The sequence below is a fragment of the Pollachius pollachius genome (assembly GCF_949987615.1).
Source record: "Pollachius pollachius genome assembly, chromosome: 16".
NCBI classification, from domain to species: domain Eukaryota; kingdom Metazoa; phylum Chordata; class Actinopteri; order Gadiformes; family Gadidae; genus Pollachius; species Pollachius pollachius.
The window spans coordinates 13624557-13646508 of NC_136949.1; the positions used below are offsets into that span (position 1 = coordinate 13624557).

Below are 21952 nucleotides of genomic sequence, written 5' to 3' on the forward strand. Positions count from 1 at the left end.
TCTCTCCTCTCTCTCTCTCTCTCTCTCTCTCTCTCTCTCTCTCTCTCTCATATACACACACACGGCTTACACTCTTTGAATTTGAATCCTCTTCATACTCTTGAGCAGCCGGTTATCCCTTCCTTGTATGCGGTTCAGCTCCACCAGAGCGGGGATATGGGGGATAAAAAAAACACAACAATGAGAGAAGTAAGAGATGGAAGGAGGGAGGGACAGACCTGACTAACCCACAGCACAGAGAGACGGAGAGATCCCCGGATCAGAAGGGGGATCAACAGGGCGCCGGCGGTCCGGGGGAGGTTTGGACTCAAGCTGGTGTCCCTCCCCGTCGGTAGTGTGATATATTTGGATTGATTTGTGACAGTTGGTATGATTTTCAATACGAGGGGGAGCGGCAAATCTGTCCAAGAAGCTTCATCCTGAAGCTGCCTGCATGATGCTCAAAGGGAAAGGAATTGTGTCACCAAGTGTCACTGAGCACTACCCCGGCTTCGATGTTGGCTTGTGAATTGTGTCAAAATGAAAAACGGAGGGGGGAAAGATTCTCCCCGTCTCACAACCCAGTTAGCTGGTGAGGCAGCCTTCAGGCTAGCATCCAGCCCCGAGATTGTACGCACAGTCTGGGATGGGAACCGAGAACTGAAAGGGCGGAGCAACGCCCCCGTTTCCTGTTTCATTACCGAGACGTCCTAACGAAGAGACACTGATTCCTGATTACGGAGCTTGGAGAAGGGGGTTATAATTAAGCGTGTACACCGGCCAGTCTACACGGTGTTGATTTCAACCTTTAGAGACAGTTTCTTACTGTTGATAAGAAGTGAGACATTATGTTCACTGTTAATAGCCAATTAATGTTTACACGTCCCGCTTCCAGCGACATGAGTGGTCATAACAAACATGAAGTGTGAGGAAAAGAAACGCTTGTTCACTCAGGTTTAGGCTTGTCTGCCCTCACACTTTAAATTATTAAACTAAAGTCTGATTTGTGGGACTAACTAGACCCTGAACCACCCAATAACATCACCTTCATTGATCCGTCCACTATACCCTGAAAAATACCCGGTGCTTGATTTGTGTTGCCATCGGTAGAACAGAAGGCTTTGTGTTTTGTGGAACTTCATTATCGATTCTCTCTCTCTCTCAAAGCTTAAGATCTACTTGTATTGACTCTCTCTCTCTCTGTCTCTCTCTCTCTCTCTCGCTCGCTCGCTCTCTCTCTCTCTCTCTCTCTCTCTCTCTCTCTCTCTCTCTCTCTCTCTCTCTCTCTCTCTCTCTCTCTCCCCCCTCTCTCTCCCCCCTCTCTCTGTCTCTCTTCCTCCCCCCCTCTCTCTGTCTCTCTTCCCCCCCTCTCTCTCTGTCTCTCTTCCTCCCCCCTCTCTCTCTCTCTCTCTCCCTTCCTCTCTCTCCCCCCTCTCTCTGTCTCTCTTCCTCCCCCCCTCTCTCTCTCTCTCTTCCCCCCCTCTCTCTCTTCCCCCCCTCTCTCTCTCTCCCCCCTCTCTCTGTCTCTCTTCCTCCCCCCCTCTCTCTCTCTCTCTTCCCCCCCTCTCTCTCTCTCCCCCCTCTCTCTCTCTCTCTTCCTCCCCCCCTCTCTCTCTCTCCCTCCCTCCCTCCCTCCCTCTCTCAGCTCCAGTTCAGGTTATTCCGACAGCAGACCTCAGTCTCCCGCCCGAGCGGCGGGCCTCAACTCCCTCACCCCGCCCCCGCCCCCTCCGCTTCCCCCTCCGCCTCCCCCCCTGCCCTCCTCCGGGGCGGGCCCGCGGGGCACCCCTCCCCCGGCCGTCCCCCCGCTGCCTCTCCAGCAGCACCACCACCACCACCACCACCACCACCACCACCACCAGCAGCCACCGGCCATCCCGCCCGCGCCCGCCCCGCTGCAGATATCTGCGGGGGTGCTGCACCCGGCCCCGCCCCCCGTGGCCCCGCCCCTCCACTCCTCCTCCCCGGCCCGCCTCCAGCAGGTCCTGGACAGGGGCCCCCCGCCGCCGCCGGGCTCCTCCACCTTCGGCCAGCCGGACGGCGCCGCCCTGCCGCCGCCCCCGCCGCCCCCTCCCCTGCCCTCCCACGGGGGGAGGGGCTCCCCGTGCCCGCCGGGCCCGCCGCCCATCCCGGCCTTCCCCTCGGCGGGGGCCATGGCCTCGCCCCACACCAGCGGCCACGACGGGGGCCACGGCAAGAGGCACCACCCCACCAACCTGCCGCCCATCAGCGACGCCCGCAGCGTCCTGCTGGAGGCCATCCGCAAAGGTGCGTGGGACCCACACACACTCGTCGGTTGGCTGTCGTCGGAAAGCCCACACCTTTCTATCCTTTTCATTTTTCGTTTTCAGAAAGGGTATAACCTTTTTCGACCCGTAGAAGTTGGGCTCTCCTTTAGCAGCATTCGAGAATTATTTATTTTTAGACGGATATAAACACTACCTCCCTCTCTTTCCATCCCTGTCTTTCTCTCTCTATCTTGCCATCCACAACTGAAGCACGTAAAACACTCTCCTTTATTTGAACAGAACCGAGCAGAAAGAGTGGTTAAGGATAAAGGAAACTCTTTCTCTCTCTATCCCACACCACACCTCTCTTTTCATCCCTCTCTTCTCACCTTCCCTTCCATACACAAAATAAATAGGACAATAGCTCTACTTGAACATGGGTAATGTGAGGACGTTGTCATTGTCAAGGAGAAGGTTTATGATTGGCTGATGTCACCCCCCCCCCCCCCCCCCCCCCCCCACCAGGCATCCAGCTGCGGAAGGTGGAGGAGCAGCGAGAGCAGGAGGCAAAGCACAAGAGGGTGGGCAACGACGTGGCCACCATCTTGTCGCGGCGCATCGCCGTCGAGTACTCGGACTCGGAGGACGAGTCGGAGTTCGACGAGGGGGACTGGATGGAGTGAGGAGAGGGAAGAGGAGGAGGAGGAGAGGGGGACTGGATGGAGTGAGGAGGAGCAGGAGGAAGAGGAGGAGGAGGAGAGGGGGACTGGATGGAGTGAGGAGGAGGAAGAGGAGGAGGAGGAGAGGCGTCGGAAAGGAGCAGGGAGTCGTGCGATCAGAAACCAATCCCAGGAAGAGACTTCTGCCTTTCCATTTCCGGAATTCCTCATTTTTTTGGTCTTCCCACATCTCCCTCTCTCTCCTTTGTCCCTCTCTCCTTCCACCCCGCTCTTCTGCGGGGTGTTCATGTTCCGGCGAGGATCTCTTTGTCATTCTAGGGTCCTGTCAGTGGTTTCTTAAGTTACTCTTTCTACATTACCATATAGACCTTGTTAACTTTTGGTTCGTTTTCTTGAGTTTACTTTCTCTTTTTCGAAATCCGACTTGTGTACAGTTCTGTTCTACATGAAAAAAAAAGCAAAACGTTATAAGAACCCCTAATTTTTATTACACATCTAGCTGTGTGTCAACGTGAGAGCAGAGAAAAACTGGTTCAAAAGAGGCGGCATGTGCCTCTGTCTTCAGCTTTGTTGTATATTGTTGCCACCTTGTGGTTGAAAGTGTTATTGAACGGATGCAGACTTATTTTTTTATCATCTTATTTACTATTTTTCCGACACGTGCAGTTGTAATAGGCCAGTCATTTCCAGTGCAGATGGTTTGGAGAGAAGCAGCACTGTTGCTCAAGGCCCAAGGTGTCCTTTGTGCTTTCGTCTTATGTTTGCTCTGACATCACCACTAATTTGTTTTATAATTTGACAAGCAAAAGAATATATGGATGAAATGACGTGTGGTGATGATTGTGATGGAACTGAAGGTTGACCAGTATGTGTACATGGTCTTTTATTTGACCCTATACGTTAGTGCATATCTACCAGATCCACTCCACTACTTTTGCCTCTGAAACTATTTAGGCCACCAGATGTTCAGATGAGTTTCCCGGTCATTGGATCCCGGAGGACCACGTGCACCATCTGATTCACACGATCACGTGCACCATCAAACGCAGACTCATGGTCCAGTGACCAGACATACAATGCTCCTGTGATGTTTACTGAGTATACTGTATATTTGCGTTGTTCTGCGTGAGCCACTCACAGGAGCAACACACACACACTCCTGTCACACTGCACATTCTTTGATTTTATTTTTGCAAATGTCAGTCGTCTGACCAACTCTGGGTACATACCACTCGACCAAACACTCAAGGCAGCTCCTTTCTCCCGTCTCTCTCTTCTTTCTTTTTACTAATGAAGAGTCTAACCACGTCTGGTGACTAGAACAGAGTTAATGTTTACCCCGGAAAAACTACCAAGAAGGAAATCAGAGAAAAAAAAGCAAGAAGGAAACCCAAGACATTGCTCTGAAAGGTCCTGGGCTTTTCATTTGATGACTGCTGTCTGTCGTCTCTGTTTTCTTTTCATTTGTTTTTATTTTCTTATAATTGCCTTATTGTTTGTATGAAACGTACTGTCGAGTTGATGAATGTATTGTGCTGTTGCTACTTGCCTGCGCTTGTATGGGTTAGACGTTTCTATGTTTGTGTAAAAGAATTGGGGTTCCGATGGGGCCATGGTTTGCAAAAAAAAGATAATACATTACTGAATACCATGTAACTTATGTAACTGTTGACTGTAACAGTTTGCTTGAATTAATAAAAGCTGTTATGTTTCAAGTCTTGCCGCTAATGTTGTCTTAGCCTCAGTTGGGGCTTGAAGCAACAGCAGTAATATTGGTCAGTAATTATACAGTTAATTTGGAGTATTTCCAGTAACATTCTTCCCTAGGAATATACCTTTCAATCATGCACTTTTGAATTAATATGCATTTATAACCACCAGTTTCCATTTTGGTGAGTTCTTACTGGTTTAAATAAAAACACTAGTCTCTGCTTAGCAAATAATATATATATAGTGCTTAAAGTCAAACTTTATAAAGATGTACAGGTGTTTTCCTCAACTCTGACAGTTCAGGTTTTATATCAATGGAGATGGGCTCACCTGATGTGACCTACGGAGGCAAAATAAACATTAAAATAAGTGAAAATCACTTATTCACATGAGCTAGAAGTAAAATCAAATAACGAAACAAAAATGGATATGAACATATTAAATCAATATTGCCATTTTGATATATGGGGATGAAATTTGTGTGGATTTGATTCTCTAAACATAATAATACATAATGCATGAAATGGAGATAGTGGCAACATGGGGGAGGGGGGGGGGTGCAAGTAGCTCCTGATAGTGCCTAAAACTATGGAAATATATTGAAAACGATAAACTTCAAATGTGACACTGAAGTTAGAACCGAAAACTCCAAGAGACAAGGTCCCAGAAGTTGTGACAAAGGTGGGCTCGACAGCGGGTGGCAGGTGGTTGCATCAATGTCAGACTCAGACAAGATGCAGGAAGGAGGAGAGGAGTGGTCTTCATGAGAGCAGGAAGCAGAAGGACTTGCTCTTAGGTCACGCCAGTAGCGAAAGGTGAAGGAGAGGTGAACAGGAAGGAGGCATGGATAGATTAACATGACTCTTTTGAGGTGAAGGACAAGGCTTAACCAATTGAACTACTGGTCCTCAACCAGAGCCGGAAGCAGTCAGATGTGGGCTTGATTTTAAAGCAGTGGGGATCACTACTGGTTTTGTTTCGGTCAGAGCATCAGGGTAAGCTTTTGGCGTTGAAAGGTTTGGGTTCCTGGCCCGTGGATTTTTTTGTGCCTGGAGAGAGAAAGGGTGTGAGGTTTTGTGCATAGGGTGCCACATAGACTATGTCAGACTTAAAGGGCCCATGCCACCAGGTATGAGTGTGATCAGCCATGACAAGCCGTTTGGAATTCTGCCTTTTCCTGTGCCTTAGTGAAATCAGAGGTGGGCGTGTCCACCTGTGATGTATGCTGGCAAATGGTGCTCATTTGTTTATTGTATTGTTTGCTGCTGATACAACATGTTGCCATGCAGGACAGTGTGTTAAGGGTCGGCTTAGCCTCAACAATCACCTCCTAGGTGATTGTTGATGTGTCCCTGAGCAAGACACTTAACCCTAACTGCTCCTGACGAGCTGGCTGTCGCCTTGCATGGTTGACTCTGCCGTCAATGTGTATATTAACCGATGTAAGTTGCTTTGGTTAAAAGCGTCTGCTAAATGCCCTAATTGTGTTTGGAGATGGCTGACATAACCTTTGCGCATTGATTTCTTAAAGTGCAACAGGTTTGCAGCCTCACCCAGCCCCAGAGTCCAATCAGTCTGACTCAGGCTAAGTGGGGCTGCTTCAACCAGCATTCCCACACACACTCCACACAATTATCTCAGGGGGCTTGTGTGTTTGGGCTGAAATTATCTCAGACCCCCTGTGAAGCTGCAAAAGTGAGTAAGAACTTTCTTTATCTTGCTTTTGAATCCAAGAAGCCTCAAAGGCAATGGCCAATAATTAAAAAAGTTTATTAGGGAGATCCAGGTCAAACCGGATTGTATCTGTGGAGACACGGCTGCTAATGTTGATTTTGTTACCCCAGGATAAGTATGTGTTCAACGTGAGAATGCCTGTTGGGAAGGGTGCAACCTTATAGAGAGGGTCTTCAATATAGAAGGGATGAGTCACTATGGAGAGATGAGTGTGTATTGATGGAGGTATGGGGGGATATGGGTAAGGGAAATGGTTTCTTAGTGAAATTATTACAACCCGTTCACTCTAATGTCAGTGGATGCACTCAATAGAGTTTTCGTAGCAGTTTCACTGCCTGCTATCTTTGGTGGGGACTTTCATGGACATAACCTGTTGTGGGGTAGCTCTACATTGGATGGTGTGGGTAGTGTGATGGAGGAAACTTTAGGAAGGATAGGGTGGGTGTAAATGATGGTCATGCCATATGTAAGGCTGAGTGGGAAGTATTGGGGGTTATCATATGCTGTTGACGGTGATCGTTTCCCCATACGTAGGTGGGGAGGGAATCTGCGGTGTGAGACTACTGGTAGGGAACGACTGTTTGATTTGAGAAATCAAACGTCGGAACGTTTGATTTGAGAAAGGAAGAATGGGATGCATTTGGATGTGTCTGGGAGGATTAGATAGTGTAAGTGATGAATCAGTGGAGGTGTTCCGGTGCTTTCTTCCCCTGTGTTGTCTGCTGCTACGGAGGCGGTTTCCCTAAAGGCCGATTTTTGGCCCTGGAAGGTAGTGCTGGGGTGGAATAAGGCATTCGATGAGTCAGTAAAGGCTAGGAATAGGGCTGAAAGGAGGTCGAGGAGCTTCCCTGTAGAAGGTACAGTATCGGTGTACCAAAGAGTTAGGGTTGAGGTGAGCTGGGACATTAAATCAGCATGTTGGAGGGCTTGCATTGGGGAGGAGGACATCCCTCACAGAGGTGTAGGAGGTTGTTTGCCCTATTTCAGGCAGATGTAGACGGAGTGGTGTGCCGGTTTGGCAGTCGTGTGTGCGTGTTAGCAAGGCCAATATGCTGGCGCAATGCATTCGGCAGCACTAGGATGTAGGTGGGCGGACCAGGAGAGGGGATGCTGCTCAGATGGCTGCAGGGCTTGATCTTGGGTGGGATGAGTATAAAGAGAGCCCTTTTGATGTGTGCTTCACGTTGGATGAGCTGACGAGGGCCCTTTTAGCGGTGGGCGATATGGCTCTGGCTACAGAGGGCCTGTTTCTATGATCCGTTTCGGGATTTGGGTAAATTATGCTGATGGAGGTTTTGTCTTTGTTCAGCCGAGCGTAGGAGGAGAGGGTCCTGATGTGGGTTTGGAAGCATGCCATGGTAGTCCCTATTCAAAAGCCTGGAACAGAGGCCTCCAGCCCTCTGCCATACGGGCCCCTTGCGCTTACCTGTGTGACGTGCGAAATGAGGCAGAGGATGGTCCTGACATGCTCATTCGGTTTCCTGAGGAGAGGGGGTTGACGTGTTGATGAGAGGGGGTTGGTGAGTACCAAAGTAGGTTTTCGTAGGAGTCTGTCCGATACTATAATGTCCTCTGTAATGACTCTGATGTTAGGGGGGAATTGAGGCTGGGGTGATGATGATGATGATGATGATGATGTTGGAAAAGAAAAACAATAAGGGGACCCTTATTGTTTTTTTTCACTTTGACCCAAGAATATTTCATTCCTCCAACATGTAATCATGTAACTGCAACTGTACCAAAACTGGGTTTTATGTTTGAAGAGATTTGAAGATGAGCCTGATCGGACAAAACGTAGACACATGACATCAACTGTGGAAAGAAAAAGAGAAACAGCGATGACCTTAAGATTTTTTACAGTTTGACATAGAATAATTTTGCCTCAAATCTCCATTCCCTTGTAACCGTGTCTTGCTTCAAGTATGTGCCAAAGATGGGCTGTACGTTGGAAATGCTGGAATAAACCTGAAAGGAGATATGGGAGTAAAATGACCATGGTGAAAAGAAGAGCTACGCTTATGTTTTGGACAAGAAAATGTTTTCCTTCATTCTACTCCTAAATGACACTGTCTTACTTCAAGTGGGCCAAAGTTGTGCTGTCTATTTGGAAGAGATAAACCTGACGGGCGATATTGTCCCATCCTGTCATTTCTGTTTCCCCCACCAGATGTCCTCCCACTCTTTGTTCCCCTTGGTTATCCAGAACCTACTCTGATTGCATACGTCCTCCCTGTTCTCTTCGTTACCTTGACCGATTCTCTTTGTTCCCCAATGTGAACACCACCCCTTTCAGCATGTATTGGATTTCTAGTCTCCCTGGTTCTTTGTTTCGCCTATTCCCTGCCTGGATGTATAGCTGTTGGACCTTTTGACAGTTTTCCTTAAGATTGATTCCCTAGATGTGCTAGTTTGTTTTTTTTGGACTTACCTGTGTTATATGCCTGGCTTCCTAGTAAATACTTTGCTTTTCACTTTATTCTGTGTCCTGAGACTCTGCGTTGGCTGCTGAGTATAATCGTTACAGATACTGGAACCAACATGACAGATATTGTGGGGAAAAAAATTAATAAAGCAGCAACCTTGCGTTTGTATACTTTTGGCCGAGAATAGTTTTTCTGCTAAATTGAACCATATACCTCAAGTGTGCCAAAGCTGGGCTGTAATTTTGGAAGAGATCGGTTAAACCTGACGGGAAATATCGAACACACACACACACACACACACACACACACACACACACACACACACACACACACACACACACACTCTGCCCTCTCTCTCTCTCTCTCTCTTAAGGAAACAATATAGGCTTGAAACACCTCAGTTACCGCCAAATTGAGCACTTTCAACTGTTAATGGATAACATAATAATGAAACCACCATGTTTTAATTGATGATGGATCAATTAAAACTAGTTCAGGTGGATGTGTAACAAGAGTAACACATGCATCACTACGTTTCATTGTAGAGTTGTTCATTTGGACTATCCTGTGCCGTTTTAACCCTTAGCCTACACTAAGGGGTCACAAATCGAAATCTCGGATAATGCAATGTAATGAGAAGTGTAACAACACGTGTGTAGACTGCACGAGGATACAACCATAAACGTTTTGGACTTTTCATATACAACTTTGGAATATCATCAACATTTAGCCTATAAATCACATAGATGGACACCAACTAATGAGGTTGGGAAGTGTTGGAAGTAGATATGTAATTATGTTGAAGTACTAGTCGATTTCTTAATTGTTTAATCAATTAATCAATGTTTAATCAAACTATTATGTTGACGTCATAGCCCGATTGTCAAATGGATTGTGGATGGTTTACATGCATGCAGAACTCAGAGGGTAGAAATAAGGCACCTTTTCCCACCAGCACTCATCCTTCTCAAAGGAAAAGGGGGCTATTGTCTGTGATTGAACGTAAACTACAGAGATTTCTCCACAAAAAAGGGCCAGCGAACGGAACTGACGTAATCAACAATCGGGTAAACTATTGAGGTGGTGATCCATGGCAACAGGCGTAGGGCTATAGCAACAGCTCAGCCCGTCCTAGCTACTGCACACTAACACACGCGCACACAAACAGTAGCGACTCTGGTCTTTACACATACACGCGCACCCACAAACTCCCTGCTCTTTACACACACACGCGCGCACACACACAACACACGGCGGCGACTCTCTGGTCTTTACACATACACGCGCGCGCACACACGCGCACCGACTCTCTGCTCTTTACACATACACGTGCGCGTGCGTGCCACTTGAACAAGAGCAGTGCTTCTCCCGAGCCGCGACGCACCGAGGAGGCGAACCTTCCCCTCCTGGACTATTTCGGAGGAGACAGGTGCCCACATGTCTTCACCACCACAACCACTCGGGGATACCGACTCACCGCCGGGTTACTGCCGTGTTCTGACACCATAAAGACCTGTTTTACCGATATGATAGCTTCTAGTCCGTCTGTTTTGAGTGTATTCCGCGACGGCTAGCCCGCAGAGCGTGTTGATGGATACACACTACAGCAACGACCGGGCTCTGACGTCTTCCGTCGGGATAAATAGACTAGCATTCGACGTTAGCATCGTGTTATTATCCTGACCTGCGCAAAAATGACCCTGATATTTTAGCAGGCGAACGGGCCAACAAGGCTCGGGTCTGCGGGTGCGTTTCGTGCCAGGGTTTCAGGTGGCGAAGGACTCCGCCGCCACTGCCTGTCCTGCCCTCCGTCAGTGGGCAGACGGGTTCGTTCTCGCGGGTAGAAACTCAATCTTTTGGCGGGGAGGGAAAATCTAAAGCATTATCGTGAAGATGGCGACCGGTTCGGGTTGGCAGCAGTACTACAGCCCTGCTGGCCAGCCGTCCACCGGAGCGGGCAAATACAGCTCCGGATCCCCGTCCGCCACGGCGTTCCAGCCGGGCATCGCCATGGAGTATACCCACGACCTGCACCTGAAGATGAGCAAGAAAATAGCGCAGCTGACCAAGGTAAGACGGGGATGTAATCGACGATGTGCATAAGGGGATTTTCGGGAGCAGACATGAGCTAAGCCCCAGGCCGAGCGGTGTGTCCAGGGTTAATCCCGATGGGGATGCTGATGCTGCCACCCGTCCAATGCGTATTTCGCATTATTAAATCAAACCTGTAGGGTATATGTACACAATTGGGTACGAAGAATTCGGTGAATTGTGTCATGAATCGCTTTCCTGGTGTATTGTCACTTGCACCAAGGTAAAGGGTGCATATTGAGGACGCTTGAGATAAGGCTGCAAAATACATCAGAAGAATCACGTTAACAGCATGACAACGTTGATTCAGTCAAACAGCAAACTGTTGAGGTCACTCATTTGAGACATCTGAGTCAAAGTCAAAGCGGCCTTGGGGTCGATTTGTGTCTGGAGTTTATTTAGGAAGGGTGCATAACCATCAGCATGACATCCTTTAATAAAGAACCCTTCATGCTTAACATCGGTAATCCCTTGACATGCATCGTAATTATTAACTGATGTATTAGAATATCAAACGTCCAGTGATCAAGTCTTAAATCTAGCCTTACATCTTTCCACACCACCACCCGTTTGTAGAAATGAAGACACACTGATTAGTGAGTTAATGACTTCTGATAACACAAATGAAAAAGCATGAGGTCATCAGGCACATCACATTTGCAGACTTTATAGTCTATAGGCCTCACAAGGCTTATTATGCAGTCATGACGGTGCTTATTGGCACCTTAAAGTTATAATTGTTGATGTCATGTTAGAAAGTCTTTTTGTAATAATTCAAACTTATCAATGAAATCTTTATGTATCATCAAGTTAATATGAGCAGGCTCACTGCCCAATTAAACAGGATCATTTGCATCCAGGATCAGTACATGGATCAGTACATGGGAAATATGCCAAACTAATGATGAACAAAACAAGCCTTTTAGCGATCCAAATGACAAAAATACATTCTTTGTACACACGTCAGAGGGCGTGGGCTCGCCAGCCATGGCTGCTTTTCCCCTGGTGAGGTGTCAGGAGTAGAAGTGACGTGGCATGCCGTCAGCAGACAGTTTCAGCAGCATCACAGCATTAATTGGTTACCCTCGTCACTAATTGGCTGATTCATATATTCGTGCTTCATTGTGTCAAGTAGACGCTTTCAGATATAATCGACTCCCAAACCCACCAGGGGCCACCTTTTAAAACATTGCATAGTCCTACATTCAAACTCAATTTCAGTAAAAAAAAATACATGCAAGATTTTTGGTATCCCTTTCTGGTCTTTTAGTATGAATTCATTATTAAATTGAGCCTTCTGATCCCTGTACTGAGAAACCAAACTTGATTTATAATGGTGCTAGGTGTTGTTTGAATGTAGGTTTGTTTGCGTCACTTCTTAAATGTTAGGTGTCATCGTATCCTTCCAGTGATCTAGACTGCTGTTCCTCTCATGCACCGTGGGTCAGAGACAAACAGAATTTTGATTATTCTATTTGTCTTTTACATTTGTTGGAATTGACAATAAAGCTTTGACTTGGACTCTTTGACATGAAACCTGCTCTATACCAATGCTATTTACGATATTTTTTTTATCACCAAATACCTTTTTTTCGACAAATGTTTTTTTCCATTAACGCCCATTGTGCAGTCATCTAATTTGTTTTGCTATCTTAGTTGGTTTAAACTCTTTAAACTCTATCTTATTATTTACAGCTGTAGTGCTTTTACAAACTGCTGCATATTGCAGTATGACTGTCAAGGAGCTGAACTAGGATTTTGCTGCTATGGCAACAAGCTCTATATAAATTATAATTCAGGCCAATGGCATGAAAGAAGTAGGGCGCTGTTTCTCAGAGAGCTGTTACTGTGAGCTTCTCCATGGTAAGCCAGGCTGGCAAAACTCAAGTTTCTGGCTTTTTGCTGGGCCATAATGTTTTAGTCGTGAAGTGAGACAGAAATAGACCTCTGCATATTCCTGGAGACTGGAGGACGAAAATAACATAGATGGACACCAACTAATGAGGTTGGGAAGTGTTGGAAGTAGATATGTAATTATGTTTAAGTACTAGTTGATTTCTTTATTGTTTAATCAATTAATCAATGTTTAATCAATTTTGGTTACTTGCATTCTCTATGGTTACACAAAGGTAAAGTAGTTTGCATCCGAATCTCTGCAATAAACCTGCCAAGTTTTTACATGAAGTAACTTTTTCCACACACTTTATATAGCCTAATAGATGAGCCTACTTGTCCAACTCTTTCAAGCATGACTTGACTATGCATTATGTCTTTTCATTCCTCATCTGTTGCAGAATTAACACTAAAAACCTTGTCTGTGGTTTTCCGATACATGGTAGAACTGTATGTATATATTTTTTATTATTGTCAGAAAAGAGTTAAGGAGGAAACATGATGATCATGAAGCTGCATATTTACAGGTTAATATGAAACTTTTAGTGTGAATAAGAGTGACCTGAAAGTAGAATTATCTTCTTGCGTAATCTTTCCCGATCCCAGGACGATCAGGCTGCAGTCTCTATGATGGTTTTGGCAAAAAAAGTCATATCCCGTTTTTTTCCAGGCCGGATCATGAACCACAATATCACATTATTTTTGGTATTCACAGTTCCATCAAATCAATTTCCTAGTAAATATAGCGACACGAGCGAGAGACCATTTCATTACCCTAACTGTTTTATTTGGTTGTCATGTCATGTCACTTTCTGAATGGGTTAGGGTTAGGGTTGGTTAGGGTAACATATTATGTACTTTCCAAGTGTGGACCTGTATAAACAAGGGGAAAGTCTTTATGAGCCATAATTTAAAATTCATGAACCACCCCTACTTTTTTGCCTAACAATTGGCTACAAATACATAGGCCGGATCTTCAGGGTTTTCAAACTCTTTCTCCTGCTTCTCACCCTCCGTAATATCACCCTGGTGAATCTGCTTGGAGTTTGGCTCTTTGAGTTTCAGTTGTCTTGTTAGCGTGAAATGAATACCAATGTGTGGATCAACTGAGGACTCTATCTTCAGCCAAGCCTTACTTAGTGGAAGGAATGATGGATATGTATTTGAGAAAGTCTTTATGAGCCATAATACACAGAAGAGGAAATCTTACAGCTGAGAATGCAGATGTACAACAGCGTGTTCAGAGTCCTTTGAACAACTCATGAATTTTCAGGGTCATTCATGAATACAGTAATAAAGCTTGAATGGAAAATGGAAGTTTGACAAATATGTTCATAGGCTAGTCTATTTATTCATTATTGCAGAATAAATGTATACAATTACATTTTACACATTTATTTTGGCCAATCGATTGGGCATGTGGTTCCGTAACCTGTTTTGAACATGTGAGAATCTGCTACAAGTTCTAAATGTTATTCATATTATTAAAATAACAACAACTGATCATGTTAATAACATTTAATAGAATGGTCTGATATCTGTACGTTAATAAACTCTTCTGCATCTCTGCTTTCTGTAGACACATCTGCTTGTTCATGGCTCAGGGGGTAGAGTGGGTTGACTGGCTAGATCAAGGTGTGTGGAGGTGTCCCTGAGCAAGACACCTAACCCTGACTGCTCCAGACCAGCTGGCTGTTGCCTTATGTGATTGACACCGCCGTCATGTGTGAATGTGTGTATGAATGGGTGGATGTAATGCTATGATTTTAAAGCGCTTTTAGTGGCTACTAGTGAGAAAAACACTATATAAGTGCAACATTTACGTACGCAAAAGGGCTTGGAATACATCTGTTGCAAGAGCTTTGATTTTCTTGAGTCGGACATTGGTATTTTCAGATTGATGAACTCACCTTATCATAGGTTGATACGTCTACAAAGACAGCTAGCAGTCTTTCCCTTTCTTTTCAGAATCTGTAAAGGGTTTGGAGCATTATAGCCTCTTTCTGTACTGGGTTTTTCACAGACGGGCTCTGCACTTTGATTCAAAGAGTTTCTGAACCCATCATCGGATATGTTCAGTTGAAGTTTGAGTAATATGGGATGCAGTGTCTTTTCATATTGCAATATGTTGTTACCGCGATAGCCTTGTTTCAGATCAAACCTATGTGGTTATGTCCTGCACAACTAAATAGATACTTCACTTCTTATTGAATTAACACATTTCTTTGTATACCAATGTGGCCAACAACGTTTCAGCAGAGAAAGAAGTTTTCTCATGCGCAGAGAGTATGCTAGGACATGGGCAGGTTGTGAGGGCGGGACAAGGCATATTAAATAATTTTTCTAGTGGAGGGATTTGAACCGTCTCTCTGTCGTGCTCAGAACCATATATTCTGATTGTATATGTCCTAATAAAAATGTGCGGGTCGAATCAAAATGAGCCGGCCCGTGAAAACGATGTGGTATCAAAGTGATGCCATAGGGCTGTGGAAATTATTTTACAGTACAAGTGAACTCCACATGAAGTTCATTTAGGGACACAATATAAACGAAATAAAGTGCACACACAAAATGCTAAAAAACCTAAAAAAGAAATAAATAAAGTGCTTACATAAGGGCTAAAAACCAAATATCAAGTGCCAAGTTAATACAAATATGCTTCTAGTCTATTTTTATAAACACAGACTGCCTTGGCTATATTTTATATCAACCAGCAGAGGCCTGTCTGCAGTGGCTTTCAGGCGGGACCCTGGGATGTAAGGAGGCCTCTATCTGAGACCGAAGGGTCCTGCTGGTTTGGAAAAGGGAGATGAGGTCCAAGATACAGGCAGGAGCAGTACCATGCAGGGCCTCAGAGGTCAGGAGTAGGATGTTTCAAGGGGTCCTGAGAGTAATGTTTTGGGAGTGCGGTGTGGATGATGTTGAGCAGCCTCGCCTGGCCGAGTGGGAATGAACTCTGTGGATGGGTGAGGCTGCACACCTGTTGCACATTGAGTAATCAGTCTGCACAGGTTAAAGCAGCCATCGCCACACACAGAGATCACCTGCATGGCAACATGGAGCACTAGGCTATTTATCATTGTCTGCAAACTTCTAAAATAAACCGGCTTCAACGTCACCACCCTGCGTCATTTGTTTGGAGGAGCCAAATGAAAGACACCTAGGTGGAGTGTAGCAATAGGCTTTGCTACAGATTTGGTCTCCCTTCATAGTTTTGGTTGAAAGTCTTGCTGCAGCGTTTTATCTAGAGTAATAGTCTGGAGGGTATTGCAGAGGTTGACTCTTGATGAAGTTAGACCTTTTTTCAAGGTCCAAAGGGGATGGGAAGTGTCCGATTTTTTCAATGATTATGAGTTCTTTATGTTTGACGTGATGTGGATCGGAGGACGATCGAGGGCCATGTCAGAGGGAATAGTAGATGGCTGGGCTCCATTTTGTGACAGATTGCACAAAGTAAAATGCTGTCCTCTATGACGCATGCATTTTCCCATGTCTGCTCACCTAGCTAGCCATACTATGTAGGACTCTGTTATCATTGCATGCAACTATATTTTCATTTGTGTTTCTAGATTAAATGGAAAGGTCTGATGGTCTGTATGATGCAGTGCTTTTGCCTTTCTCTTATCTCGTTTGCACTTTAGTTAACTTATTAGTGTTTAAGTGATTTGACTTTCTTTACACAATGACCTTCAGCTTGCTGTGCTGAGGGAAATGCCATTATGTGGACTACTCAAAGTAGCAACACATGAGTGGGATTCAAACAGGAGGACTATTAGTGTTCTAGTCAAGACATTTTGGAAAATGTTGGAATTAGAAAGTCTGCCATATCAAATCTGGGGATGTCAATTACCTCTTGGTATATTCTGATTAAAATAAAGACAAAGGGTTTTTCACTACATTTTTTTGGACACAACACGGTGGAGAATGCTTTGGGCTGATCTTTAATTCAGTTCATTTCTCCCAGGTTATATATGCTCTGAACACCAAGAATGATGAACACGAGGCGGCCATTGCCACCCTGAAGGAGGCACATGAGGAGGAGGTGCAGCAGATCCTCTCTGAGACCAGGGAGAAGATTCTGCAGGTTGGTATTTTTTTTTATGTTGTTCCAACTCTAAACAAAATATGTATGAACCACCATCCTTAATCCATTGAAAGCTCAGTCAAATAACTGCCACTGATCACCGAATGAAAAAACAATCTCTGCTGAATATGAAAAGAATATATTTATTATGTATTAACGTATGTGTCCCATTCATTTAAGAGCTTGCCGAGTGAATCAAAATAACCCATTTATGAAGACATAACGCTTTACAACTGTTTTGTAATCATTGCTTTGTAATCAAATGAGCAATTATACAGTAGTGTTGGCTATAATTACAGGTGACTGAAGAGGTGTTTGCCCTGTTTGTTGGGGATGTGAGAAAACACCAACTGTATTTGTTCTATGATAATCTCTACATGGTAATAACAAGAATGTGAATGTCGAACACATGACACGCCCGGAGGCACTTGTTGCAAACCCATCCAACTGTGTTGCAGTACAAGAGTAAAATCAGCGATGAGATGGATCTGAAAAGACGTATCCAGTCCCTGGAGGAATCCCTGGAACTCCACGAGCGCATGAAGAGGCAGGCCTTGGCTGAATTTGAAAGCTACCGCCAGCAAGTGGAAGACATGCAGCTTTGCACTGAAGCGCAGGTAGGTAGATGAAGGGTTGGATGGGTGGGCCGGTCAATAGCCCTTCTGAGAGATGATGGAATAATCCATTTTGTCTGTGTTCTTCCATATGAACCCTTTGCATCTTTGGCTTTACATTGGTTCCTGTCTAGCTCAACTGAAAGAACATGTAGAAAATGTATGCACTCGCTGGATGATCGATGATAAGATGGATGTGTACACCAAATGCCATATACTATAGATCTGTCAACAGTTATTTAACAGGCATAATACAGGGATTTAATATTCTCCACTTTTATTTTGTTCCGCTAGCGGTGAATGCACAAGTGTATACGAGTATATATACAAGTGTCCCATAGTGGTGTTATTTTTATGCTTTATAATGATGTTCATGATGCTGGGCTCTAGGTACAAGTCTCGGTATAATATCTGCAGTAATGCAAGCGTGGAAGGGGGAGTTGTGAACAAGCAGCTGAGCCAGGAGGCAAAGCTCTTAAATCTTTAGTTTTCTTCCTCACCTCTCGCCACAAGCTCTGGGCTAGTAAGAGAAAACGGTAGCTGATACAGGGGGCTCTCCAGAACAGCTGGAGGAACTCAGTGATCCAGGAGAGCCCCAGTACCGCACTACTCCTCTGCATTGAGAGCATTCAGCTCAGGTGATTTGGGCCTAGATCGGTCTTATTTTAAATCGCACAGGCAATCCCTGTAGTGCTGTGATGTGTCCTGAAGCCAAATTGGAAAACGTGGAAAAGTCTTTCAAGACGGCTAGGACGGGAGCACAGCCATGCATGCACACGCTGGTGTGTGAGCGTGTCGCTCTGTTCCTCTTTGTTGTTACAGCACACACAGCGTGTCGTCTCCATGTCGAGGGAGGTGGAGGAGATGCGGCGCTCGTTTGAGGAGAAGCTGCAGACGTTCAGCCAGGCCCAGGCCCAGTTTGAACAGGAGAAGAGGAGCACTCTGGAGGAGCTCAAAGCCCAGCACCGGCAGGAGATCCAGGACCTACTGCGCAGCCACCAGAGCCAGAACGCAAACTACAGCAAGGACCAGGAGAAGCTGGGACACCTTCACAAGGCTGAGGTAACCTCAGTGTTGGATCCTGATGACATTGCGTTATGAGCTCTCGTCTGCATTACTGGGCCTTCAAGGTAAAGCCCTGCCTTCAGTCCTCCTGCCTTATGGTCCTGGAGTGGCCTGTCTGTCTGTATGTTTCGGCCTCCCGTGCATGAAAGGATGCATTCCCATGCAAAGAAGCTTGGTCATATAGCATAGTGTTGAAGTATCACTGATGATCTAAGTTTGGATTGAATTATCAATAATCCATTACAGTGAATTGTTTGCTTGAAAGACTTCAGGCCTTCATTATATGTATTCCTATAGTAATTTCAATTTATAACAAAGGACATTGGTCACCTTCTACTAAGATGACCAAATGCAGTGCAACACTATAAAGCACATTGAATAAAGATTTTCTCTGATTTTATCATGAACCCATTGTCATTCAGTCCTTTAAGCTGCCAAAACAATTTATAATTCCATTCAGTGCCTGTCAGTGTGCTCTGCAGTTGCATCTCAGACGCACTTTGGATAAAAGTGGCCTTAAGTGTCTAAATGTGCATTAAAATGTCTCATTGATTCAGGTGGAATCTCTGTCAGAGCGCGTTGAGGAGCTCAAACAGGACAAAAAGAGATTGGTGGAGGAATATGAAGCAAAGCTCAACAAGGTAATCACAAAAGTTGACAGTAAAAAAACGGCAGCCAGCCACAGTTTAAGGACTCCTTGATTTTAGAGTCAAGTCAGTGGTTGCTACGAATACATTAAGAGACGATTAAAGACGTCTATCACCGTTGAGACCGCTTTATACAGAATAAATTAGTTTACTGTTTTCTTTGGTGTCATTCAGTGCTGTGGAAAAAAGAAGAACTATGATTAACGCTGAATGAATAATTCTAATAATCACATAAACAGATACATTGTTTTGGTTCTGCCCGAGGTGAATAACATCCCCCCCCCCCCCCCCCCCGCCCCACAGGCACAGGCCTTCTACGAGCGCGAGGTGGAGGCCATGAAGCGAGCCCAGCAGCTGAGCGCCGACAACCTGCTGGCCTGGAAGCACACGGAGGCCGACCTGCGGCGGGAGTTCCAGACCCAGGAGGCGGCCCTGCAGAAGACCCTGGGCAAGCTGCGGGCGGAGCTGGCGCGGGTGACGGAGGAGGCCCGCGAGAACCGCGAACGGTCCTACAAGCTCCAGGGCTCGCTGGCGGCGGCGGAGAACAACAACAAGGTAAAAGGGAAGCTGAGATCTGAACCCAGCTTCAAAGCCTTCCTGTCCTGCGTTTGTTGCCCGGAGGCTTGGCGGTTTGAAAATAACGTTGAGGCTAATTTATTCATGAGTAGATCGATAATGGTCAATTCACTAGGTCCTGGTTTCCGTGAGTTAGTGCAAAAGGTTTCCAAAGCCGTGCTACTTTGCCACAGTATAGTTTGTTTCACTTGGGAGTGGCTCTGTTTCACTCTCTCTCCCTCTCATTCTTGCTCTCTCTCTCGCTCTTGCTCATTGACTGCTTTTCTGACCGTTTTTTGGGTTGTCCTCCTTAGTCTTGAATCTTACCTCCAACATTTACAGTAATGCTGCTACAGCACCTACGGCATCTTTATCTGTGTGTTTTGACATATGTACAACCATGGCCTATTCAGGAATTGACCAAGCAGTTGGACGAGGTGAAGCAGGACTCGGAGATCGTGGAGATCCGTCAGAAGGAAGCTGAATGTGAGCTGGAGGCGGCCAGAGACCGGGTGCAACAACAGGCCACTGAAATACTACTGAAAGCCAGTAAGAGAGTCCTACTCCTGCCAAATGGACTTTGAGTGTTGTGTCTGTCTGTCTGGGAGTCCTCCTGCCATATTACCCTGGAGTGTCCTGCCAGTCTGTATGTTTCGGCCCTCCATGCATGTGAGGATGCATTCCCATGCAAGGACCATGTTTGGTCATATATCATAGTGTTGGAGCATCACGTTATTAGGAGACCACTGTTGATCTAAGTTTATCAAATCATCAAAAATCCATTACAGTGAATTGTTTTCTTGAAAGACTTTGGGCCTTCATTATATTTGGACCAAAAGCATTCCCTAACATGTAAACCACAGACGTTTACCCAAACAATCTATTGCTGCAATGCAAAGACACGCTCTGCTTTCAACAAGAACATATACAGATGCGGAATATGGCAGCATTATGAATAACTTAAATTAAACCTACTGAAAAAGAAGCAAGAACGCCTCTCTACAGAGTGTTATTATGGTAAACCAATCGTATTACCTTAAGCCAAAGTATAGGCTGAAGACATTCGTCTACCATTCAGTATGTAACCACTTATTTACGGGAGCAGCTATCTGAAACAGCAAGTGGCAGTCTCTGGAGGACGATTTACCCTAGCAAAAATCCAACGGATTACCGGAGTTCTCGCTGTCATGCCGACAACTAAGCTTAATATTGACTAACTGCCGACTCAAGATGCATCCTGCTGACATGCAAAAGATGGGACACTGGGCATGGTATCCGTCACCCAGGTGTCTTTGTTGGTCAATATATTTGACCGCCGCATGAACGCGATGGATATCCAGCTGCTAATGCATTGATAATTCTCTGCCTCTGGTGGTCAGAAAGAAAGCAATAGAACTGAGCTTCACTTTGGGAGACTTCAAAATATGAACATTGTAATAAGGCATTTTTATGAATCGTGAAATAAAATAATCTGTAACTACAAATAATAATGCCTTAAAATAAGATAATCCCGAAACGGATATCAAATATTTCTCATGATATAGATATTAGAAAATTATTAGTTCATTATTAGTAATGACTTTAGTTCAACATCTATAATTGATATTTTATTTATGTATATATATCAATACTTTTTATGAATGAGTAGCTAAGTATTAAAAAATATATTTAAAGATTAATATTACAACACACTGACAAATCATTGATAAAACATGAGTGAATAATCGGTACCAATTAACAGTAACAGTAACTTCAAAGGTGCTGCAAAACATTGACTGAGTGGCTTTCATAATTTTTTTATTAATATATTAATAGCCTATTCCTACGTAGGAAACATTATTTATAAAACATGACTTAATAATGGTAGAAAAGAGACCTTAATAATATAATATAAATGTTGAAATAATGTCATGACTAATAATGCTAACCAGTACTAACATAATAACTAATCAGTTTCTAACTATCTATAATATAAGTAATAACAATGTATAACCTTACAACTTGTGACTGGCTCTTTAATGAAAGTAATTTTAAGGTGTTACAAAAATCACTTTGCACATTGGTTACCAAGGGAACAGCCTTGGTGTCATTAGACCATTAGAAGGGACTGTGTGATAAAGTGCATAAATGATGTGAGCCGCAACATTAGGGCAACACTTTCTATTTTTACCGTTTCAATATTAAGGACTCACCAATTTTGGAAACCATTATCTTTTTAATGAATATGTTTTTGTAGAATACAGCTGATG

At 44.8% G+C, this 21952-nt stretch overlaps 2 protein-coding genes across 2 annotated transcripts in view; both read left to right on the forward strand.

The window, feature by feature from the left end:
- The window catches only part of wasf1 (WASP family member 1), a gene marked incomplete at its 3' end in the record, with an annotated part of 29390 nt that extends 26500 nt beyond the window's left edge, over positions 1 to 2890 (forward strand). Inside the window, exons 4-5 of the mRNA XM_079753176.1 lie at positions 1615 to 2247; positions 2733 to 2890. Of these exons, the coding sequence (XP_079609302.1) occupies positions 1615 to 2247; positions 2733 to 2890 (791 nt within the window). The remainder of the gene's footprint in view (positions 1 to 1614; positions 2248 to 2732) is intronic.
- A 7598-nt stretch (positions 2891 to 10488) lies between these two features.
- Positions 10489 to 21952, forward strand: part of fam184ab (family with sequence similarity 184 member Ab) — a gene marked incomplete at its 3' end in the record, with an annotated part of 45540 nt that continues 34076 nt past the window's right edge. The window contains exons 1-7 of the mRNA XM_079753212.1: positions 10489 to 10824; positions 16703 to 16822; positions 17281 to 17439; positions 18259 to 18498; positions 19059 to 19142; positions 19452 to 19703; positions 20117 to 20252. Coding sequence (XP_079609338.1) covers positions 10648 to 10824; positions 16703 to 16822; positions 17281 to 17439; positions 18259 to 18498; positions 19059 to 19142; positions 19452 to 19703; positions 20117 to 20252 — 1168 coding nt within the window. The 5' untranslated portion in view covers positions 10489 to 10647. The remainder of the gene's footprint in view (positions 10825 to 16702; positions 16823 to 17280; positions 17440 to 18258; positions 18499 to 19058; positions 19143 to 19451; positions 19704 to 20116; positions 20253 to 21952) is intronic.